The 25,467-nt window shown below is 41.1% G+C and overlaps 2 protein-coding genes across 3 annotated transcripts; both read left to right on the top strand.

The window, feature by feature from the left end:
- The first annotated feature begins 1,881 nt into the window (after positions 1-1,881).
- On the top strand, positions 1,882-7,697 carry creb3l3a (cAMP responsive element binding protein 3-like 3a). 2 transcript variants are annotated; one of them, XM_026160129.2, is made up of 10 exons: positions 1,882-2,202; positions 2,499-2,603; positions 2,717-2,960; positions 3,610-3,740; positions 4,618-4,728; positions 4,826-4,932; positions 5,418-5,486; positions 5,689-5,773; positions 6,120-6,213; positions 6,852-7,697. In XM_026160129.2, exons 1-10 carry the CDS (start codon positions 2,182-2,184, stop codon positions 7,166-7,168), a joined length of 1,284 nt encoding a protein of 427 aa, XP_026015914.2. In that variant the 5' UTR covers positions 1,882-2,181; the 3' UTR covers positions 7,169-7,697. The 2 variants fall into 2 exon arrangements, with proteins under 2 accessions (XP_026015914.2, XP_026015913.2); XM_026160128.2 differs by having other exon boundaries at positions 2,011-2,202; positions 2,714-2,960.
- A 14,155-nt stretch (positions 7,698-21,852) lies between these two features.
- Positions 21,853-24,810, top strand: rxfp3.2b (relaxin family peptide receptor 3.2b). The gene has a single exon (XM_080297167.1). It carries the CDS (start codon positions 23,142-23,144, stop codon positions 24,342-24,344), a length of 1,203 nt encoding a protein of 400 aa, XP_080153293.1. The 5' UTR covers positions 21,853-23,141; the 3' UTR covers positions 24,345-24,810.
- Positions 24,811-25,467: the final 657 nt, after the last annotated feature.

Here is a 25,467-nt window from a genome sequence, read left to right as displayed (position 1 = left end):
GGCAAGTGACTCATACTTGAGCAGCCAGAGATCAAACAACCTTCGGAGCCACAGTCAGACATATCAGAGGGAAATGTCTGCAAGCGCTCAGCTCTAACAAGTGTACCAGTCATTCAGCTATTGTGGTAATTAGTGGGAAAAAAAGGAGAGGATGCTATCAATTCCAAACCTGAAAGTCTAACCGTATCCAACTATATGAAAATCCACTAAAAATGCGACATCTATTACCTGCAAACAAATGCAACTTCAAGTGCAAGCTCTGTGTCAAAGTACAACCTTGTGACTTTGAACATTGATAGCTGCACCGACTAATTCTGGTTTGGTAGATGCCAGTACATAAAAAACATAGAGTGCTGTATGTGCAGAGGTGTACAGAAATAATTTTACAGAAACTGTATGGGGTGTGGCTGTAGCTCAGCTGCAGAAGGATGTGAAGAGTGAAGAGTTCAGGTGGCAGTGCTAGGAACGTCCAGATGGCACAGCTGGTGCATATTTTGTAATTCTGTCTCTCTTATTTATGCAGTACGGTGCTGTGACCAAAGAGGAGCAGTATGGTGAACAGCAGGCGATGCTGCTAAAGCTACACCGGGCAACGCCCGAAACATTACATTGTACAGTGTGAAGTAATAAAAGAAATACATAACTCAGAACAAGGAGTGTGTGTGCTGGGACACATCTGTGGCCACAGAAAATTTTATTTAGAAGATTTAAAGGTAGAACTTTCTATTACAGCTTGGTAATAAATAGCTAATAGTTGGATAACAAGGGGGAAATAATAGGGTAATAATGTGGTAATTTCAGTAACTGTGGTAGTTTCTGTGTCATAAGCTCGAAACAGAGCTGCAAAATGCAAAACTGTCTGTTTCTATTTAATAGCATATTAATAACCTTGTTTCTTCCCTGTTAAATCCAGAATTGAATTCAAAATCCTGCTCCTCAGGTCTTAAATAATCAGGCCCCATCTTATCTTAATGACCTTGTAGTACCATATCACCCTATTAGAGCACTTTGCTCTCTAACTGCAGGCTTACTTGTTGTTCCTAGTAGAATGGGAGGGAGAGCATTCAGTTTTCAGCTTCCCGTTTGGATTCAGGAGACAGACAATATCTCTGCTTTTAAGATTAGGCTTAAAACTGTCGCCAAAGTGCTTGCTCATAAGGGGTCATATGATTGCTGGGTTTTTTTCTGTATCTATTATTGTAGGATCTATTGTACAATATAAAGTGCCTTGAGACAACTGTTATTGGCACTATATAAATAAAATTGAATTGAAACAAATTGAACTATTACCACTTTATTACCGAGTTGTATTTCCACATTGTTAAACAAAGTTTTTAGGCTTTTATTATCCTAGTATATAAATTTCAGGGTAATATTACTCAACTTTAACCACTGTTGCTACTGTGATATTACTTATATATTACATAGTTATTACTTTGGTAATTGCATAGTAATAACGTAGAGATTACCACATTATTAACCTTGTCACCCTACTATTACCCCTTTTTTACCGAGTTGTAATAGAAAGTGCTACTGATTTAAAGTATATAAATGTTTTGTTCAACTTTCAAATTAAATTTTCCCAGAAATGCCTTAAACCACAAATACAAAGAACATGTTTTTTTTATTCTGTCAGTCAATAAAACTGTAACTTTTCTTGATTAATCACATGATTTGAGACACAACTGTAGGATGCACATCTGTGAAATGATCAGATAAATTAACATAAAGTTCCTCAAAACCAGAGTTTTTGGCTGAATTTGACAAAGAATCGAGCTTTTGTTTGATCATTGTGTTTTGAATATGTGCTAAAGGTCACAACTATCCCTATGTCAACAAACTATCAAAAAAAATAAGAGAAAAGAAAACAGGAGACTTTGCCCTTTCTGATGTTCACATCTAACTGGTGACTTCATTTCTTCTGTCCCGGTCTTCTATCTAGGTAGCTGTGTACTCTTAACTACCAATAAGATTACTAATATATGCTCTAAGAGCCAGTAAGGACAAAGCAATCTAGTCAGCTGGGTGTGTTGAGTTGGAGTTTACACTTTGGACCCCAGAAGAGCTGAGAGATTAAGAGCAGACTCTTCAGAAACGGAGACCTCAGAGTAAAATAGATATTTTGTTTGGGTTGCAGTTGTTTTGACAGCTTCTTTGGTGTGCCACTCAAGCAGGAAAATTATGGAGCATTACCCGGATCAGGTAAACATTTTAGTATTTCCATTATATCATAGTTTACAGATTTAAGACAAAGCTGCAGAGGAAGCCTTCAAGAGCTGGAGAGCAAAGTTCACGCTTGAGAGAAAACTGAAAACCTGTATTTAGTGTATATTCTTAAACCAACGATTTAAAAATGTTAATGTTTTTAAAAAAATCACACTGACTTGTGTGGGTTGGTGAATTGTTGGCAGTGAAACAGATGTTCATAGTATCTGAAATCTTTACTGCTGTGTTGTTTTCTCTTATATGTTGCTATTTAACGCATGACCTCTCTTCAGGGTTGTGATGGCCTTGAGCTGCTTGACTGGCTATTTGATCAAAATAATGGTATTCTCCGTCACGAAGAACCAGAACAACACACTTGGCCAATCCAGGACCCAAATGTGTGTGAGACTGTTATATGACTTCTTTCTCCCACTTCCTTGTCGGTGTTCTCTGTATGTTGTTACCTCACACATAGAGAATAATCGTTCAACTTGATGTTTTCACCCAGCAGATGTTGCAGCCACCCGAACAGCCAAACGATGACTTTCTCAATGCGCTCCTGCGTGGCGGTGATTCTGTGTCAGCCTCTCCGCTCTGGTCACCATCTCCCAGTGACAGTGGGATCAGTGAGGACCCTCCATCAGACCAGATGGACAGTCCTCAGCGCCCTGAAAGCCCACCCGGGGACTCCCATTTCTTTGGTACAAGACCACTAACCAAGGCGGCCCTGGAAGCCAATGTCCCCGCTGACTTCAGTAAGTCGCACATATCCAAAAAGTAAAACATTCACATTGGGACACATTACATTGGGTTCTAATTCCTAATATCTTTTCATGATTATTGATTAAACGAAACATTATGTTCTCTGGTGTGTTTAATCAAACTGTGGAAATTAAGTCCCAAGTTATATCTTCAAATGACAAATTCTTATGATATCCCTAATACTAAGCAATTAGCTTTATTATAGCAGAGATGAAAGGAGAAAATATTCTCATTTGCTTGAAAAATTGCCATCGGTTATCTACATTTTGCACATTTTTAGATAATCAAGCTCTGATAATATTAGCATTTCATTCTAATGACATTATACTAAATCCAGCCCTTCTGGGAAAGGAATGATAATGGCACTCAGTGTTTGAAAGTTTTTGTTCCTGAATATGAATCCCAGTTTAAAGAATAGAGTAGGATATCATGGATTATTTGTGACTGTATACAGAAACAGTCAAATGCTAAGACACAGACATTATCGATGCAGACAAAAGAAAGTCAACATGCTCAGCGCCTTGCAGAGTTATCAGTATTTACACAATCGGGCTCCAGAATTGCTGGTCAGAATCCAGCGAGACGAGCACGTCTCCTTGGTCTTTATTTGCATGTGCACTATCGTTGCTCCTGTGTGTGCAGGTGGCTGGAAGCTTGGCTTTCCAATGGGCAAGGCGAGGATTACACATCCTTCTGATGTGGATACATCACAGCTTTCCTCTAGCTTCCCCCTAACTGTCAAAGATCTGCTATTGTCGGGCACATCTGAGCCAGTAAGTATCCTGTTGCTCCCTGATAGAGAAGGAGGGGATGGTTGAGGGTTGGGGGAGAGCGTGTCTAATGCATGTTTGTGGATCTTTCATTGCTTTCTTGACTTAAGAGACCTGTTGTTTACCTTTTGTGTGTGAGTGTGCATGTGTACTTTGGTAAAAAAAAAAAAAGAAAACAAACAAGTGGATTACTACAGTCCCTGATCTCATGAATTCAGCAAGGGGTAAGGCCTTTGGAATTGCAAATGAAATTTCTATTTTTACTCTTGTTTGTGGGACGCTTTGCTGAATGTGCAGCAACTGATGGTTGTTTTCTGAGCCGGAGAGAAGGAAGACACAAAAGATTTTTATTAGTATTCTACCGAAGATGATTTTTTTTAAACCTTCCCATAACTTTCATTCATTCATCCAAAATTTTGGAGATAAAATACCTTCTTAATATGTGAAGAATTTTATATTATGTGGCATTACTAAATAGCATTTTGTGAAGAGAAAGTTTATTAGGTCAACATATCAGATATTCTCATTTCACACACTCACACAAAAAGAAATTAGATTATCAAATAAAGATCACCATGACCAGAATAATACGTTAGAGCTTCTGAAACTTAAGTGGATTTCAGTTCACTCCAGGTATTGATCAATCTTCTCAGCCTAGTTTAGTAAGATGAAGGAGAGAGTAGCAGAATGCAACTTGGGTTTTCACACCATAATTACTTTTCAGAAGCCATGAAATGAGACTGATGAAGTTGCCTTGATAGTCTGCACCAATTTAACTGTTTCCTGTGAGGTTCATTGAGCGCACAGTGAAAGAGGTGGCCAGAGAGAAAATTAATTAGTGGTGGTGTTTTAAAAATTAGAATTTGTATTTTCCCACCAGACCCCACAGCCATCCCAAAAGTCCATTCAAGAGCTGGTTCTCAATGAAGATGAGAAGAAGCTTTTAGCAAAGGAGGGAGTCACTCTGCCCACCCAGCTACCTCTCACAAAGGTAAACGGCTATCAATACCCAAACAATGAGAACAGTTTCCAGCACCTAGAATTTATCATACAGAGGCTCAAAACAGTAATGTTCCTTCCTTTGTCAGTATGAAGAAAGGATTCTGAAGAAAATACGCCGAAAAATTCGCAACAAGCAGTCGGCCCAGGAGAGCAGAAAGAAGAAAAAGGAGTACATCGATGGGCTGGAAAGCAGGTAATATTCAAATTTAGAGTGGGTTGGAATGTTTTAGCATTTTAACTGCAATTCTTACCGATAATAACAGTCTTAGAAACTGATAATCATTTTTCAAAGCATAAATAAGTTTTGATTATTTTGCCATTGTACCCTCCGGGCAGCCCTGTACTCTTGTTACAGGTTAATGTATTTCAGAGAAAGAAACTTAATGGAAAAAAATCCACACTTTTGGGTTTTTAATGTCAGCTTCTGAGCAGAAAACCGTTTAAGAGTGTGCACTGCAAAATATTTTGGAGTAACGCATTATAGAGCCAATTTGTAAATCGGAGCATTCAACATTCCCCGTACTCCTTCAGATTAATTCATGAATAACAGACGGAGCCTTAAACCGATTTTTGATAGCAAGCTTTCACTGGAGATGAAAACCTAAAAGAGAGAAAAAATTATATTCTTTCAACTTGGTTTTTTTTTCTCCTTTCTTCCCCTCGTGTATCCCCCTTTAGGATGGTTGCTTGCAGTACACACAACCAAGAGCTACAGAGAAAAGTGTCCCAGCTGGAGAAATGTAACATGTGAGTGATCGGAGACAAAAAATCGATCTCTGTTTTTAATTAATCATTCTGTGATCTCAGGTTAATGTTTGTTATGACATTTCATCTTAGCAAAATAACTACCTTTGGCATTTTTCCCTGCTTTCCTGTTCCCCTCAAACCTTTTTTAATCCTCTTATCACGTCTTCTCTTTGTATTTTCTTTTCCCCATTCCTCCCTACAGGTCACTAATGGAACAGCTGCGCAGGCTGCAGGCCCTGGTCATGAATACAACTAATAAGCCAGCCCAGACTGGGACATGTGTACTGGTACAGACATCCTCTGTGATAAGATAAATTGTCACTGACACACGTGGCTCTTCATGAAAGAATTCAGTTTCCTAATGCCCAAACACCAAAAATTACTGCTGCTGGATGAGCCATTAAGAAAAGCCAATTTAGACTGGTGCACACTGGGTAATACAGCAAGGGAGAGATACAGTGGCTTAAAGAGAAGCTACTGCATCTAATCACGACACTGGAATAAAGCTCAACACTAGAGGCACTTTTAAAGTGTAACTTTTAATCTATAAATATAACTAAATGCCTTCAAAAAAAAAGATGTAGCAACCCCCCTCGTACTTTATCTAACACTCCTTTTTTATCATATTCTCAGGTGCTCGTGCTGTCCTTCTCCCTAATACTGTTCCCAAGCCTCAAGCCCTTATCTGACTCCAAAGTCAGCCAAGGAGACTTCACTCCAGTCAGAAGTGAGTAACCTTCAGCACCAAACAGCTTTGTGTGGCTGCCTGCCAACTAATCCAGCAGCTATATGTCACAGCTGCGGAGTTTGCTAGAACTACATTCTCACACGCTGCTGGAACGGTTCTCACCTGCTGAGCTCCACAGTCGCCTCTACTGTTCTGAGGATTTGCCATCTACTTAAAGTTAGTCGGAAGGCAGAGAGGACCAAGGCCATTTATTGTCACTGCAGTTATTAAGCTCTGCTCTGTGAAGCGGCGCTTGATCTGATTGCTTACCATTAATTATTAGTTTAGTATTGAATGTCAGTTTAATGTTGAATGTGTTTGCTGATACCGACTATGATGTATTTCTTTCAGTTTAATAGGAGACGAGATTAGTGTTTGCAAAGCAGTGAGGTATAATTTCTTAACCTGAGTGGTTTGACAGAACTGAAAAAAAGCAATCATCTTGTGCCTTCCCCGACTGCTCGGGGCTCTGTTACAGGAGTCTTTAACGTGTTTAGGTTTGAATTTTGAATCGTCACAAACTTATGAGAGCACGCAGATGTGAAAATGTACACTTGCCTGCCTCAGTGCATGTCTAGAACAACACAATAAGACCTGACTATAATACTTGTTTTACTCTACGTCTTATTCTCCTACAGTCCAGTCACGGTCCCTGCAGAACCTTCAGGCTTCCCGTGTACTCCATGTCACTGAATCCCCAATCTTCAGCGAGGATGAATCAGAGCCTCTTCACCGGCATTACCCAGAAGACCCGGGATTGGAAGATTTGACCGCACTGATGGAGAAGATGGCAGTAGACCAAGAACAATCCACTTTGGAGTCCATGTCTCTCAACAACAGCCAGGAAGACAAAATTGGTCATTTCCATGTAGATCCAATTACTGGTCACATCGCTACGGTGACCTTGAATCCCCATCGCTCTGCCAGGTTACAGCCACACGCTGATGGTATGTAAGAAAGAAGGGAAGCAAAATTTTCAAATTATCCTACTCCTAATGGTAGAGCAGGGGATTATCAGGGGCTGTTGTTTACACAAATGGAAATTGGGTTTTAATCATTCCCATTTTGTCTTTAATACTTATGTAGCCTGTATGCTTTTTTTTTCTACTTGTGATACTGTTTTATATCAGTGTTTGGATTTGAATCCCTACTGAAATTTCTTTTTCTGTGTATGCCTTGACTTTGATGAAATGCCAATGTAAATTGCTGTTTGAGAATGTCAAAAAATGTGGTGAATAGAGCCGTGATTGCGTGTATAGTTTTGATCATAATGAACGATTTTTGAAATGTTAAAGGATTTTCAAAGCATGTTTTCTCCGAAGAGTTGATTGCAGTAGTTTGGATTTATTCACGGATTAAACATCGTAAAGTAAAGAAAAGTATTAAAATAACACAACAAAATCAGTGGTTTGAATATACTGTGTACTCATTTTTCTGTATTTCCAAGCTTTAATTATTAAAAAGTGAAAACATGTGGTACAACATCTCTGTTGACACTTCTGGTTGAAAAAAGAGCGCTGTGGGGTGGATGTCAGTAGTGACATGGTTCACACAGAGGGAGACGGAAAACTGGGACAAAGGTGAGGCAGATGACCTGTTATCTCATTAGTCAGACTTGACATGTTGACTTATTTACTTGTTGAAGCCAGGTTCCAGTTGGTGTCTGTGGCACTCGCCCACCTTCTGTTTTGTCATTGTCAACCTAACAAAAATTGAAAGGTGTTCTTAAGCTTGCTGCCATTTCACCTAGCATTTAGGTCTGACCTGTTCAAGATGACATTTTCTGAGGTCGGCTAGACTTTATTTGAAGGAGCGGCCGGAGATTGAATTCTGGGATTAAATGATCCTCTCCATCCAACACTCTGGTTACCATCTGAATGGATTCGTAAAAGAAAAAAATGTGATTTCCATTAATACACACACACACACACACGGACATTTGATAACAGAAATCCCTCTTTTGAGATTAATTTACAACATTCATGAGATTACTTGAAGCTCTTGAGAGAATGTCATCACCTGACTAAATCTTCAGTCAGCTGACAACTATCTGGAATTACTCCAGCTTGTTCACCTGACACTGAACATATTACATGAAAGATGAAGGCATAGCTTTCTGTGTGCATGTCTGCAGACTGGATTCAGCATGAGGGGAATGGCAACTTTGTGGCAATCCATCAAAACGGTTTTGAAATCCATTCTAAACTAAGCTTAAACTAAAATTTGTCAACTGGTTGTGACAACCTGAATGTTTTTTTGTTTTTGTTTTTTTTACCAAAGATTGTGTGAAATTGCACACTTTTAATCACATATTTGAATGATTATAGGACCTTTCCTGTTGCTATGGCAGCTGTCTTTTTCAGCCTGACTTTAAGTGTGGCTTTTCAGAGCAGCAATAAACACTTTGCCTTCAAACATGGTCAGATGGCACAGTATCTGGCCTAGCTGTGCTCCTTGTATATGCTAGCTTTCAGCCACTTACTGCTTTTCATTTTTACAGGCAGCAATAAATCAGAGAACAGACTCCTGATCCAACTCTCCACCAACATTTGATTGTGATGTGTATTGTTTTCTCATAATTCTCATAGTTTTCTCATTATTTTTCTCATAATTTCTCATAATTCTTATGAATTTGTGGGTGTGGTTATACCTATCTATCTATCTATCTATCTATCTATCTATCGTGCTGGGTGATAAAAAAAAAATTATATATATATATATATATATATATATATATATATATATATATATATATATATATATATATATATATATATATATAGAGCTTGAGGGTCCTGCGCAGTATCTTAGCTGTTCCCAGGACTGCGCTCTTCTGGACAGAGATCTCCGATGTTATTCCCGGGATCTGCTGGAGCCACTCGCCTAGCTTGGGAGTCACCGCACCTAGTGCTCCGATTACCACAGGGACCACCGTTACCTTCACCCTCCACATCCTCTTGAGCTCTTTTCTGAGCCCTTGGTATTTCTCCAGCTTCTCGTGTTCCTTCTTCCTGATATTGCTGTCATTCGGAACCGCTACATCGATCACTACGGCCGTCTTCTTCTGTTTGTCTACCACCACTATGTCCGGTTGGTTAGCCACCACCATTTTGTCCGTCTGTATCTGGAAGTCCCACAGGATCTTAGCTCGGTCATTCTCCACCACCCTTGGGGGCATCTCCCATTTTGACCTCGGGACTTCCAGGTTATACTCGGCACAGATGTTCCTGTACACTATGCCGGCCACTTGGTTATGGCGTTCCACGTATGCCTTGCCTGCTAGCATCTTGCACCCTGCTGTTATGTGCTGGATTGTCTCTGGGGCATCTTTACACAGCCTGCACCTGGGGTCTTGCCTGGTGTGATAGACCCCAGCCTCTATGGATCTTGTACTCAGAGCTTGTTCTTGTGCTGCCATGATTAGTGCCTCTGTGCTGTCTTTCAGTCCAGCTTTGTCCAGCCACTGGTAGGATTTCTGGATATCAGCCACCTCCTCTATCTGCCGGTGGTACATACCGTGCAGGGGCCTGTCCTTCCATGATGGTTCCTCGTCTCCCTCCTCTTTCTTGGGTTTCTGCTGCCTGAGGTATTCACTGAGCACTCGGTCAGTTGGGGCCATCTTCCCAATGTATTCTTGGATGTTCGTTGTCTCATCCTGGACTGTGGTGCTGACACTCACCAGTCCCCGGCCCTATTCCTTCCACTTAGCGTACAGCTTCAGGGTGCTGGACTTGGGGTGAAACCCTCCATGCATGGTAAGGAGCTTTCTTGTCTTTATGTCAGTGGCTTCTATCTCCTCCTTTGGCCAGCCTATTACCCCAGCAGGGTACCTGATCACGGGCAGGGCGTACGTGTTGATGGCCCGGATCTTGTTCTTACCATTCAGCTGACTCCTCAGGACTTGCCTGACCCTCTGCAGGTACTTGGTGGTTGCAGCTTTTCTAGCGGCCTCTTCATGGTTCCCATTCGCCTGCGGGATCCCCAGGTACTTGTAACTGTCCTCTATGTCTGCAATGTTGCCTTCTGGTAGTTCAATCCCCTCAGTTCTGACTACCTTCCCTCTCTTTGTTACCATCCGACTACACTTCTCCAGTCCGAACGACATTCCAATGTCATTGCTGTATAGCCTGGTAGTGTGGATCAGTGAATCGATGTCTCGTTCACTCTTGGCATACAGCTTGATGTCATCCATGTACAGGAGGTGGCTGACAACTGCTCCATTCCGTAGTCGGTATCCGTAGCCAGTCTTGTTAATGATCTCACTGAGGGGGTTCAGGCCTATGCAGAACAGCAGTGGGGACAGAGCATCTCCTTGGTAGATCCCGCACTTGATGGTGACTTGTGCTATGGGCTTGGAGTTGGCCTCTAGTATTGTACGCCACATCCCCATTGAGTTCCTGATGAAGGCTCTTAGGGTCCCATTGATCTTGTACAATTCTAGGCATTCCAGTATCCAGCTGTGGGGCATTGAGTCATAGGCCTTCTTGTAATCAATCCAGGCAGTGCACAGGTTGGTCAGTCTGGTCTTGCAGTCTCGGCTGACTGTTCTGTCTACCAGTAGCTGGTGTTTTGCGCCTCTGGTATTCTTGCCAATTCCTTTCTGTGTCCCACTCATGTATTGACCCATGTGCCTGTTCATCTTAGCCGATATGATGCCTGACAGGAGCTTCCATGTAGTACTGAGGCAGGTTATTGGTCGGTAGTTGGAGGGGACCGGTCCCTTCTTGGGGTCCTTGGGGATCAGGACCGTCCGACCTTCGGTTAGCCATTCTGGGTGTCTCTCGTTAACTAGCAGCTGGTTCATTTGTGCTGCCAGACGCTCGTGGAGTGCAGTCAGCTTCTTTAGCCAGTAGGCGTGAACCATGTCGGGCCCTGGTGCTGTCCAACTCTTCATACTGGAGACCCTTTCTTAGATATCTGCCACTGTGATGGTTACTGGACCCTGTTCAGGGAGGTCACTGTGATCTGCCCTCAGATCCACTAGCCACTGAGCATTGCCGTTATTGGTTGCGTCCTTCTCCCATATGCTCTTCCAGTATTGCTCCGTCTCCATCCTTGGTGGTGCTGTTCTCTTATTGTTCCCTTGCCACTGAGAGTACACCTTTGCTGGTTCTGTGGAGAACAGCTGGTTTATTCTCCTGCCTTCTATCTCTCTGGTGTACCTCCTCAAGCGGCTGGCCAAGGCTGTGAGTCTTTGCTTGGCAGTTTCCAAGGCCTCAGGTATGGACAGCTTGCTTTATTTCTTATGCACCTTCTTTGTCGCACCTTTCTGCAACTCCGTTAGTTGGCTAACCTCCCTCCGTGCTACTTTGATCTTGCCCTCTAGCCTCCTTCTCCATGGAGGGTACTGCCCCTTGTGGCTGTTCAACTTGTAGCCAAGCATCTCACTGATCACTGCTGCCGTATTGTAGATCAGCTTGTTAGTGTCGGTAATCGTGGTTGTAGGTATTGTCCGTAGTGCTGCATTAACATCATCTAGCAGACCTTCTGAGGGTACTTCACGTAATCTTGGTAACCGGCTACGGGGGATCCAGGTTTCAAGCTTGGCCATGATCCTATTTTTCAGGTCAGTTCCTCTCGCACTCAACGATCCTTCTCCTATCGCACTTGGGGCTATGTACCCAATCTCGGGTGGGGGTGATGATATCTCCCCCCTGACCTGGCGTCCTGACTCCTCCTTGCCGTAGCATTTGTGTTGTACCTCGTCAATCTCTAGCTGTGAGAGCAGTCCCTTCTTTCGAATGTTTGAACACTGAGCTACTAGTTGTTTCGCCGTCATTGTGAATGTTGGGTATCGAAGAATATATATGTATATATTAGGGGTGCAACGATATTCGTATCGATATTGAACCATTCGATACAGTGCTTTCGGTTCGGTACGCATATGTATCGAACAATACAACATTTGTAATTTATTTTATCAACTTTCCTTCTGACGATGCTGTCTGTGTTGAGTGCTCAGTGAATCTGTGTTCGACTACTCCGCCTAGGCTGCACTGTCCAGCGCAGATCCACTGAGTGCTCAACACAGACAGCATAGTCAGAAGGAAGAGCGCAGGGCAAGCTAGCGAGACAGAAGTTAAGCTCGCCTTGCAACAGGCAAATTGAACCTCATTCAGATCTGGCGTTTGGAATTATTTTGGTTTTCATGTGACGTATGACCCTGAAGGTAAGCGAGTCATGCACTAAAGTAAAACAGTATGTTGGATGTGCCATGCAATGCTCAATTACATTGGTGTGAACTAGTGTGTTAGCGCAGTTAGCTCGTTAACGTGTTGGCCGTCTAGCCCCATGCACGGAGCGATCAGCGGTAGCTCGTTAACGGAGATTTGCCGTGTTGTGGCGTTAAGGTCATTTCAACGAGATTAACCTGAAAGCACTAGTGGGAACACAACGAATATGACTGCACATTGACGCCGACATCATCCTAGTGCAAAGACAAGTGGAAGCAGACAAAAAAAAGCAAGCATGCTACTAACTTTAGCCGAGTCATTTAGACAGCTGTTAGCACATGATTCTCCTTATGCTGCTGAGAATATAGCCCAGAAGAAGCGGATAGTATAGCTTTTATTTTGGAAAGAGCCATTTCTCTGTAATAAACTCTCTTTTCCAAAGATGAGTGGTTCCTCAATCAGATACAGGGCTTGCAATATCGCTAGCCCGACGTCCCGGAGCTAGCGATTTTTTCAGTAGGGCTACCAAAATCTATCTCTTCCCTGCCCGTCGGGCTATTGTAGGAAAAATATATGTCAATGCTTTTGCATTCTTTCAGAAATGTAGCTGGGTAATTATGTCATTGGCATCGGTGAGCCACTGTCAATATGTGACATATTGAAGTCGCGTTTGAATTTGCGCTTGTTTTTTTGCTTTCACTTTGCAATCGTGCTAACTGTGTATAGAGAGCGACAGCACTGATCTGTGAGTGATGATAATTTTTGCACCAATTCCTCTGACATCGTCTTATTAATCGTTAGCTTACTATGCAAACATGACAAGTGAAATCTCCCGCAGCTTAAACATGTGAGAGGTTGATCGCGCAGAGAATCGCTGAGCTTATGTGAGTGCGTGTGTAAAAGCATTTCAGTTCTGCTGAGCCAAATAAGACAGGTCAGGGTGAAGAAGTGACAGCCAAAGAAAAGCTTACCACAAAACGGAGAAGTTATGACAAATCAGACTATAAGGCAAAAAGAAAGTGCAGCTTTATGGTTTCATGGACAAAAGAATTTCTGTGGCTGCAATATGACGAGCTAAATAACCAGGGCTGCACATAAGTGGTCCGCAGGTGTGCATTCGCTGTCAAAATAAAAAACACGCACAAGGGTTAGGGTTAAATTTAAAAACTGTACTTTTGAGTTAAAATATATATTTATAATTTTAATAAATGACAAATTAAAAATGCATGAACATTTTTTTGTATCGAAAAAATATCGAACCGTGACACCAAAGTATCGAACCGAACCGAACCGTGAATTTTGTGTACCGTTGCACCCCTAGTATATATATATATATATATATATATATATATACATATATTGTTTGTTTATTTGTTTGTTAACCATCGTGGTTTCATGGGAGTCCTTGGGGCTGGCCAGAATGTTATACATGCTTATGAAAAGGAAGCAGGGAAGGTTCTGAGTCGAGGACATTTAGCTGTGGGATTCATCACCTTTGCCTCACTCTTTCTCGGCTGATTAGGATCTTTCACGGTCGAGTAGCCAGGCAAGCTAATCACACCACTTTAATTTTAAAGCTGAACTGGGTCCCTTTGCTCGAGAGCCAGGGTAATAATATTAGCATATCAAATGAAACATATTTACATATTTCCACAAATAACCCACAGTTCGACTTGACAGGAAATTATTAATAATTAAAGTCCTATAACCTTGAAATCTCCTGCATGTTCCTCCCACTCTGATATGAGAACTTGGGTTTCAGCACTATAGTAGTGAGTTCCAAAAAACAGCAAGTTATTCAAAGAATCCAGTGGCATGTGCACATATGTACATATAAGTGTAAAGCCTAAATTTCTGACCTTTTAAAAGAGCAGCAAACACAGCCTGACTCTTTATTATCCTCAGTCCTATGACACGTCATGCTACCCTTTAGTTACTTAGAAATGTGACCATCCACAATATGTTCTTAACAACTGAACAGCACAGTATGCAATATTATTGCCAGATAGGCACCAACTTTTTATGAGATCATACAGTGTCTTCCGGATTTTTATTCCTTTCTTAGATGATGATGATGCAAAAGTGTAAACTTCATCCTACTTCTTTTTCGAGCATAAACATTGTGTAGACAAAGAGATATTCATGAAAACTTGATGTTTTTAAGTTTTTCTTTTCTGTTGGTTTTTTTTTTTCAGTTAGATTTACATGTTTGAAATAAAATTATATCCATCTATGATAAATAAAGTAAATTATTTTAGATCTATATGAGTCTCCTAAAAGTTTGTTTTAGAAGAGTTATTGGGAAAATGTTCCCATTAATGGAACTACAGATATTCTCTTCCATCTGCCACTATCTGTCTTTGTCAAAGGCTGAACACCAGCTACATTTCCCATTTTATCTCTTTAAGCTTTTCAAAGCTGCACAGTCCCTGGATTTCAGACAACAAAAAGGTCAAGTGGTTACTATTTAGTCACTTAAAGTGCCTTTTCCATGGAAACCGATAAGATGGGACTTAACCTAAAAGTGTCAAGTGTGCTAACTTGGTTAATAAGGCATGCCTCTACACAACAGAGTGAAAAAACAGATTTTTGTCGTGTCTTTGGATAGCAATTATTCAGTGCTCAGAATTTTACATGCAGCCAGTGAATGCATCCAAAGGTCAAAAATGTCATCCAAATACTCTGGGCACAAAGACACAGTGTGTCAGCAGCCAATGTCGAAAACTTTTGGTTCATGTTTATGTGAAATAGGATTTTAAAATGGAATAAATACGTTCTGTGATTTGATCAGACTTGCACCCACAGCTGCCAAATATAAAAGACTGGGACCTCTAACAGTAACCTGTCACGATTCAGGAGATTTATGAATCGTACAGTTGAAATAAAGTAACACAAGAAGGAAGTCATAACCCTATAATGTGTTTCCTTTTTAACTGAAAGATTTTGTTGTTATATAACTGTGCTACTTTGGCTCTTACCGTGAGCTGAGTTACTGGCTGGAGGGAGCAATGCAGGGGAATGTAACACTTGTTCTTGTGTTTGAGTTTCCCCACACAGAATAATCCTTATCCTGAATACATTTTAGACAGCCTTTGTCAGCTTCCTTAATAACAACAGAACTAGCCTCCAGTGACTCTAGAGCCAGTGTTTCGCATTGATTACCATCATGTTTGCTGATAGATTTAATACTGAAATATTAGAAAGATAGAATCACATCCAACTGTTCATTTCCTGTTCCACTCCACTGGAAATGGTTTCCTCGTATTACTTTTTATGGCTTAGGAATTACTTGTGATTAATAATTAATCTGTGTGACTCATGGATCCAAGCTTGGAAAACACTGATTGTCACCTTTCAGGATTTTGGGCTTGTACAAAATGTTTGTTGTGCGCAGTTAGTATCAACTTGTTTGCAGAAGGGTTGAATGTGTGTTTGACGTAAACAATGCTTTAATTCAAAGCACTGAGATGAGTCGAGATAACCACATTTTACATGCATATAAGCAAACTGGTGAGCTGGCTGACACAATGTCTCACCATCGCTGATGTTCACCTGACCCTTCGCTCTTTTATTTGACTCTGCGTAGCTTCGTTTTTAATCATACTGAAAGTCTCTTGACCACCAGTGTCTCTAATCAGCACCTGATCACTTTAATAAATCAGATCCCTATGGACCCGGGAGGGCCCTTATACATCTGCTCCCACTGAGTGCAGGAGTGTGTGGCCATGAGGGAATCTGGGAACGACAGAGTGTCTAGACCCCTCATTGTTATTTTTTTAATCAAATTAATGGATGTACAATTTGACTTTTTTTTCTTTCAGTGTGAGATGTTGATCCAGATCATCCAGGGGAGTACTTCCAAACTTTCTGATTAACACAATTATTTTTCCAGAGAGAGAAGAAGGAAATAAAACTAAACTCAACATATTCTCAAACTTGAGACTTCACAGATTAGCTCTTTCGTCTTCTGTGTGTGTGTGTGTGTGTGTGTGTGTGTGTGTGTGTGTGTGTGTGTGTGTGTGTGTGTGTGTGTGTGTGTGTGTGTGTGTGTGTGTCTTTTGAGACATGCTGTACCTTTGAAGTTCCAAACAATCAAACAATATATGTAATGTGTGAAATATCATTATAATGGCAGGATGACATGCTGCTTTAACATTTATCTAATCCTTGCTTTCAGCAGTACTCACTTTTTTTAATTAACTGGATTAATTTTATACTACCTTTACTCGTGCTATACTTGCTACCCATCCTTCTTCACACTGCTAAAGTCAGTTATTTCCATCTTTACTGGACGCTATACTCTGTTCAAATATCATCTGTGTGCAAACAGACTCTTGACCCAAAGCACACATTAACAGAGGAAATTATCAGTGTAAATCCTAAATAAATGCTATTTGACCTATTATATAATGTCCACAGTAAGAGCATTTTCTCTAATATGAGTGACTTTTTAATCCACTATGCAAACCTTAGATATTGGTGGAGTTTTGCAAAAGAATTAAGTGAATGAATGAAGGTAAGTGTGCATATTATTTTCATGTTAATATGGTAAAATGGACTGAATGATGCACTCAAATGTAACATAATTAGTTGAAAGGCAGATCAACTAACAGAGACATAAAGTATTTACAGTGCATTAAATTATATTAATTGTTGAGTGTACTGTCCAAAATCCTGAGAATCCAGTTTATAGATACCTGATTGCTGCTGTGTTTGCATGTAAAATCCCTGCAGATTAGTCGTACAGTATCTGTATCCATCTTAATTATTCATGTATATTTCACAGTGTGTGGCAGATACTGCAGACAAACAGTCCATGCAGTTCTTTCCATTTTGTTGCACTTGGCAAATAACAGTGATGCAATTTTTCAAACTATGTGAACAGCTGGCTTTGACTGGACAGGCTTTCAATTTCATTTTGACAGCCTGACAATTTAACTTTCAGCATGGACACAATTCAAAGATAAAAAGGAATCACAACAGCCACCACTGATATTAAAGAAATATTTCTCCACAAGCAGTTGGCATGGCTGACTTTTGTTTCAGTCTACATGTGTACCAAAGCATGAATTGTGGGGATTTAAGACACACAAAAAACAAAACAATGGACAACAATGCTCATATTGGGCTAGATGAAGAAAGATAGTTAAAAAGTGAAGGCTCAGACACAGAGTGTAGTGCAGTGACTCTTGCTTGTGATCAGTATGTCAGAACTGCAGGCAGAGTGCATGCCGTGAACTGTTAGTGGGGCAGACATCTCACTGTGAGTAGGAAGCATTTGAAATCAGCTTTGGATCCAACCACCTTATTAAGATGCTTGGCAATTTAGACATAGTGAATAACTGGAGCGCTCTTTGACTTAAAGAGGTTATCTATCATAAACAATATTAATAGCGTCTTCTCTGCTCAGAAGAGTACCAATTAATTTGAATCGTTGGTGAAAAGCTGGAAAATATTCCTGCATGAAAGTCTCACTCCAGTCGTGCATGTGAGCATTAAAGTCCCCTGAATATATGAAGTCTTTCTGACATTTATCATTCATTTTAGGTTTTTGATTTTTAAGAATAATTTGTTTTACAGGATTTGTATGACTAAATAAAATGTGTACTGACTACTATCGATGAACTATTTAGAGCTGTGAGATGTAGCAATTCATAGTAATTCCTTTACTGACAACTAACTGGAGGCTGATGTGGCAAAAGAAGGAAATCTAAGATATTTTTAAGCTTAACTAAGCACACAGTGCAACAGGAAATTCCAAAAGCAGGCCGCAAAGATGATTTTATGATGTATCCCAGAAAGAAAACTGAAAACCAAGGGTTAAAACTGTTGTTACTCTGACCCAAATCCTGCTTCACTACAGGCCTCAGGTGAACTCAGACATTGACAAGGTTGAAAAAGAGAACAAAGCAGGGAGGTAAAAACACTGAAAGCCACATGGATCTAAGCTTCTAAGAAATAAACTAGGGGAGGTAGCAACAATAAACTCACACCACACAACAGAGAGGTAGACAGAGGACGGGAAATGAGAAAAGAAACACTCAGCAAAACAAGGAGTACGGATTACAACAAAAATCAGTCTGGAAGCAAACATTAGTGTCTGTGTAATCCCTTCTAAAAGTCTCGATTTCTGCCTGCGCAGAACAAACTGCAGTCCTGGAGTTTTCAAACTAAAACTGGGTCAGGAGCTTTTTTGAACACTCTCTATTTCTGCGGCACTTAAATCTCTAGCAATATTTTCTGCCCTTGCTCTGAATGCAGTAAGAGTAAGAAACAATATTGGTATAAATGACGTTTTAGTGGACAGATTAAAAAGAGAACAGGGCTATAATTCAGCAGAGTGCTTTTGGATGAGTGTGGAGGGTGGTGGTGAACATGGATCAACACAGACCTACATCCAAAAAGCAGAGCAAACCAATGAAGCACTGAGCGCCACCAGAATTGGAAGCTCAACTCGACACTAAAGCTAAGAAAATGTCACACAGGTATAGACTGGTGTCGTCCTTACAAATGCATGCAATATCTACTAAAACACTCAATGCTCAGGTCTGGTTACATTTTTTGTGATTTTAAAGAGACGATTATGATGAACTTACCCTTAGAGCTTCTGAGAGAAAGTTTAGCAGAATTTGGGACCAATGGTGTTAAAGTGTTCTAGGCAAATGTTTGACAGCGGAATTGAATCTCCAGAGTACAGCCTACACCAAATATTAGCCTAACAGATGACAATCTGAAATTGTTGGTTTTCCATCCCTGGAATGGCAATCATTCTCAAGGTGATCCGGACATTTAGCCTGGGGCCAGCTCTGTTAACTGGTAGCCATATGCTCTAACGTGGGATTTTAACGCCATCAGTATTCAGTAAGTAACAGCCGCTGTCCTGCAGAGGCAACATAACTGTTAATTAATTCAAGGAGGCAATCAGAACTCAAGGTGCAGTCAGTTCAAAAACAGATCCATGTAATCATTCTGTCTTTTTTAATGATCTGCAGGATGAATGAACAGTCAAAGGTATTCTCATAGGTGAATTAAACAGAGGTCACAGCAACAGCAAAATGAAAAATGTTGTCATTCAGCCACAGCGTTTTTATGTTCGCTCGCTTAATGCAAGTTCAGATTTGCATGAACAATCAGAACAACTCCATCAGCCATCAAGCTAGGGTATATATATATATATATATATATATATATATATATATATATATATACATATATATATATAGTCAAACTCCAGCATCATGTCACTTCTTTTCAGTGAATAAAGGGAAGGCATATCAGCTAGGATTACCTGAGGTTTCCGTCACGTCTTTAGATCTCTTTTCATTTATCACGACAGTGTCTACGTGAACCATGTCTACTCAAACAAAGCTTGTCCGTTTCAGTGGGTAACTAAACTTTCACACATGTATCTGTATGTCACTGTAAACTGCTTTTCTGGATGCAGATGTTGGGTCGCTTCTCGCCCTTTGGACATTTAGGTTTTATGGCAAGAAGCATAAATTAGAGACTTAATTTATTCTCTGATATCCAAAGCAGTTTTCTTTGCTTTAACACCATATAATTATTCTTGGCCTTTCCGCGTTTCTATTACAGCCGTAATGAAAGGTGTTTCACAGCAATATGATGAAACAACACACCATCAGTCATAACATGGCACACTGTGAAACATGGTCAACACCCAAAATATCTGTGCAGGTGGAGTGTTGAGCATGAAATCCCTTTTATCAAGAACACGGGCGTTTCAGTCTCCTTTCATGATGTTAAACCAAGGTTCTCTACAGAAATGTCTCTGCCCTTTCCTGACTATAGCAGTAGCAGAGCACACGTACTTCTGTCTCATGGTCTGTTGAAGATGTTGAGGCAGTTGTATCTATGAGAATATTAGACTACGCTGCATCCTGACACGCATGACACTAAAAGCGTACCCAGTGCAGGAGTCCTGACCACAGATCAGTATGTGACAAAAGCAAGAACAGGTTGCAAGAAAAGTGTTTTGGTGTGCAACCTGTGAAATATCTGTGGCTCACTGAGAAGCCCAGTGTTCTTCATCACAGATTTAAATGCTTTAAACATTAAACCAGTCACACTGTCAGCGCCTACGCATTTGGAGGTTTAAGGATTGTTAAGATGACAAGAAGTGAGTTCCAACGGATTAAAAGTGTGCAGATTATTATTATTTTTTTCATCTTGTCTTGTCTTTTTAATTTCTTCAGAAAGTTACAGGGAGGGATTACTTCCAGACACAGGAAATGCTCCTCAAAAACTCAAGGAAACTGAGTAAAACACTGGTAATATAGTTTGTGTTAGAGTCCCCTCAGTTAATGAGAAAAGAAAAAAAGTTACATTTGATCAAAGTAGCTCTGCAGCGTATTATTGGAGTTAATAATGTGACACAAAACCACAGATTCAGAACCCTCACAATATCATGCAAATTAAACTACTTCTATGCTCGAGGTTGTTTTACACTGACTGGACACCATGCAAGTTTCCTGTAGCCCTAGTTTCCTGTTCCTAGCTGACAGGACTGGTACCTGGTATGGTTCCCTGCTGCTATACCCCATGAGCCCCAAGGTTTAATATACTGTGCATTTAGACATGCTCTTCTGCTTACCTTGATTGTGATAAGAGTGACAAATGTAGAGTCTTGCCTGTGGCAATCAATAAGGCATTTTCACCCAGACAACTGCTGCTCACTGAATATTCTTTTTTTTTTGAGGGGGAAACCTTAGGGATGGTTATGTGGGAAGATCAATGTGGATCAGCAGTTTCTGAGAAACTCAAACTACCAGCAACCATGTCATGTTCAGAGTCACTTACATCATCTTTCTTCCCTCTTCTGGTGCTCGGTTTGAACTATAGCCGGCCATCTTGACCATTGTTTGTATGTTGGCTGCTTTTTCTTCTATTCTTGTGATTCCACACTGGTTTAATCTATGAACAGCAGTGTTGCATGTTTTTCTGTCCATGTATATTATTCTACATAAGCTGTGTGTTTGGGACCATAAAGACATAAAGTGTCTACCAATCACATGTTTCCAAGTGACATTGTATGGTGGATCAAAATCTGATGGTACTTTTCTGATATCATAATTCCATCAGTTTTGATAAGATCCCCAAAACCACTGGGTAAACTGCAGTCCGAAACCATGGCAGAGCCTCCATGTTTTACGGATCATCATCGTTTATTTATATAGCACTTTAAAAACACACCTGGTACACCAAAGTGCTGTACAATACAAATGTAAATATAGGAATAAAATAACAAAAACCAGACATAGCAATAAAAATGTCAGTTACCCACAGAGTTAAAAGCCAGGGAGTAAAAATAGGTTTTTAATCAGGACTTAAAAACTGGCACTGATGTACGGATGGCTGTAAACACTCACCGTTGTACCTCTTTTGACCTCCATTGTAAATTTCAATGACAATTTGAAGCAAAAAGTTCACATCTGAATTCAACTCTCAATGAAACCAGTACTCTCAAATCGTGTGTCAGGATTGGATTTTTTCTTGTTTGTGGAGGACTGGCCAATCAGATACTGTTTATCTGTTTTGTTCTTCATTTGAGGTCTGCCACTTAACCTGTGTAGTTTAGACCTTTTTATTTAATTATTTTTGTTTTCAAGGAGAACTGTTCCTCCCTTCATCGCCCCGCGGTGTATTTTCTATGCGTTAGTGATTCATAAGTCAGTGTCAAGTTTCATAACAAACAAATATTAAAAATCCTCTCAAATGGTCAGCACTACAAATAAATGAAACAGTCAGTGTTGAAAGAAAATCTTTTTTTTTTGTTGTTGTTGTTGTTGTTTGCTTTTTCGGGGGGGGGGGGGGGGGGTTGCTCAAGACGACTTTTTGAAATTACTTTATGGGAAGCAAAATATAAAGAATTGAGGGGTGGTTTGAGACTTTTGCACAGAACTGTATATGTCTAAACGACAGGTGAGATGCTACTGTGTGATTGGCTGATTAGATATCCGCTTCGAAGAGGAGGTGACGAAGTGTCCCTAACAAAGTGGAATCGTAAGTCTGTGATTAACGCGCTTATACGACTTCGGAACTTCTAGGTAGTATTGTTTCTGGCTAATATTTCTTAGCTGCTGGCATAATAATAAACGTTACACGGGTACACGTGGTTTCACCGCCTTTAAATTCGCCTTTGATGCTAATCAGAAACATAAAAGTGATGCTGTGTCCTTGATCCTTGTCCTTCAGCTCCTCAACAAACGTCCCGAACGATCACGTCAAACACAGCGCCGTGTACAGTCAGTCCGCTCTGTGCATATTTTATGCGTACACTGTCTCCACGTCTCCAAAAGCTCCTGTTCACAGGTGACACTGTACAAACAAGATTATGGATGTGCCACTGTCCTGTCAAAATACATTAAGACTCAGCGCTGACGGACATTCTGGGAGACTTTGATGTGGCTGCGGCTGTAAGAGCGCGGATTCGCTCTGGTCCTATCATCCTCTTGGTGAGGTGAAGAGCGTCAACGGCGGGGCAGAGCTTTGCGCGTTCACGCGAAACCTATAAACGGACGTGGCGCGCGGAGAGCTGTGAGTAGTGTGTGGAGAAATGAGGAGAGAATAACGGCGGCAGAGGATGGCATCTACAGCGCCATGGGAGATAATCTGATGACACATGCAACAGAAATGCTGCAAATGCCATCTGCACAAACTTTTTTCTCTGTGTTCTGAAGACACGGCAGCTCTTCAACTTTGCCCTACGAGGTGATATGTGAGAAGGAGAGGCCAACCATGCAGCTGAATGAGTCTGGGGTTCAAACGGTGGCACCCGAGCCATGTCAGCAACAAATACTACAGGACGACTACAATGGGAACTGCAGCGAAGGTTCCACCACTAACATGTCACTGCACTGCTGGCTGCAGCTCCTCACCAAGGAATCTATCATGGAAATTCAAGGAGACAGCTCCAGCGTAGTGGTACGTGTGATGATAGCGTGTGTCTACTCTATCGTCTGCGCTCTGGGGCTGGTGGGGAATTCACTGGCTCTGTATCTGTTGCACTCCCGTTACAGGCAGAAGCAGTCGTCCATCAACTGCTTTGTGATGGGGCTGGCTATCACAGATCTACAGTTTGTTTTGACCTTGCCTTTCTGGGCAGTGGACACAGCCCTGGACTTCCGCTGGCCGTTTGGTCGTGTGATGTGCAAACTCATCAGCTCTGTCACCACCATGAACATGTATGCCAGTGTATTCTTCCTCACAGCTATGAGCGTGGCACGTTATTACTCCATCTCCTCCGCACTGAAGATACACAGCCGACGGACAGCAGCTGCCAGAGCCAGGTGGACCAGCCTGTGCATCTGGGCTGTTTCTTTGCTGGCCACTTTGCCTCATGCCATCTACTCCACCAGTGCCCAAGTATCTGATGAGGAGCTTTGCCTGGTGCGCTTCCCAGACTCTGGCAGTTGGGATCCACAGCTCCTTCTGGGTCTATATCAGCTTCAAAAGGTCCTAGTAGGTTTCCTTATTCCTCTAGTTATAATCACCGTCTGCTATCTGCTGCTGCTTCGCTTCATCCTAAGCCGGCGCATTGCAGGTGCAGCGGGCCCAGAGGCAAACCAAAGCCGGCAAAAGCGTCATTCCAAAGTGACTAAATCCATTGTCATCGTAGTTCTCTCCTTCTTTCTCTGCTGGCTTCCTAATCAGGCACTGACACTGTGGGGTGTGCTCATAAAGTTTGACCTTGTGCCCTTCAGCAAAGCTTTCTACAATGCACAGGCCTATGCTTTCCCTCTGACTGTTTGCTTGGCGCACACCAACAGCTGCCTCAACCCTGTGCTCTACTGCCTGATCCGCCGGGAGTTTCGGGCAGGCCTCAAGGAACTTCTCCTGCACGCCACGCCATCTTTCAGGAGCCTGACTCATCTGCTGCGTCGCAAGGCCAAAGTGGCTGAGGCACCACCTGTTTTGGTGCTGGTCCAAATGGATGTCTGACTGGGATGACTGGGGAACTCGAAACATTCCACCTGCGGTACTATTGATCTGTTTACCAAGAGGGCATATGTCTCACCTACTCTGTCGATGCTGAAAATCGCATTTCTTTAAAAAAACAAACAAAAAAAATGCAGAATTATAATGTACTGCACGGTAGGATGTGCCTCACTTCTACTGTGTTTCTCAAGATTTTCTCTGCATCACATATTTCTGTTGTTACAGTTGTTCACTGTTTCAGTCTCCCCGCTTCTGTCGAGCAATACTGCTCTCGTGTCATGGACATGTATAGCTGTTAATCCAAAGTGAGATTCAAATAGTTGCAGCACTCAGGCGTAATTTTTTTTTTATGCATACTGGTAAATTACTGTGTTTGTGTTTGTTTACTGGTACAAGTGTGTAATTCTTTCATCAGTATAATCAATGGAACAAATGGAATCAAAATAATTAATTTTAAAAAAACAGGACAGTGATGCTTAGAAGTGTTTGCTTTATTTAAAATATCATAAAAGAAAAGAGCAATTTAATCGCCTGTTGTTGTATCTGTGGAAAAACTAAAGAAATGAGCGGGGGGGGGGGGGGGGGGGGGTAGAATTTGTACATTTTATTTTTGTAGATGTATGGAGTAAAATAGTAGTGCTTGTTGCATTGTCCTGGAGAAATGACTCATCTCTTGTGAAAAAATAAAAGGCAAATAAAATGTACAAGAGCTAAAATCAATTTCCTGAGCTTTTCGGGGTAAGGCAGCATGGCATCAAAGACTTCAGCGTAATGAGTGCATAGTTAGTAAACGTCTCCCTTGTGGAAAGCTTTGAGGATTAGGACTTGAAGTGATCCATGTAAGATTTTATACCCCTGTGCAGCAAATAGTATATGATTCATATTTGAACTGAGCACGTATACTGTGTTGTATGCACACAAGATGAAAAATTTACGATCATTATTTCTCTCTGTCTCACTCTCGCTGACCTTAGACAGCCATGCAAATATACTCAGATGCGTTCTTTTTCTTACTTTATATGTGTCAGTCTGAAAATTATGATGAATTATGTCGAATTTCCTCTAAACATCTGCATTATATGTCAGACATTTACTTTAAACCAAAGCATTTTTTCATTTAAAAAAA

This window comes from Astatotilapia calliptera, chromosome 23 (assembly GCF_964374335.1).
Source record: "Astatotilapia calliptera chromosome 23, fAstCal68.1, whole genome shotgun sequence".
Lineage (NCBI taxonomy): Eukaryota > Metazoa > Chordata > Actinopteri > Cichliformes > Cichlidae > Astatotilapia > Astatotilapia calliptera.
The sequence above is the reverse complement of the archived record's forward strand: the minus strand, read 5'-3'. Positions and strand labels throughout refer to the sequence as shown.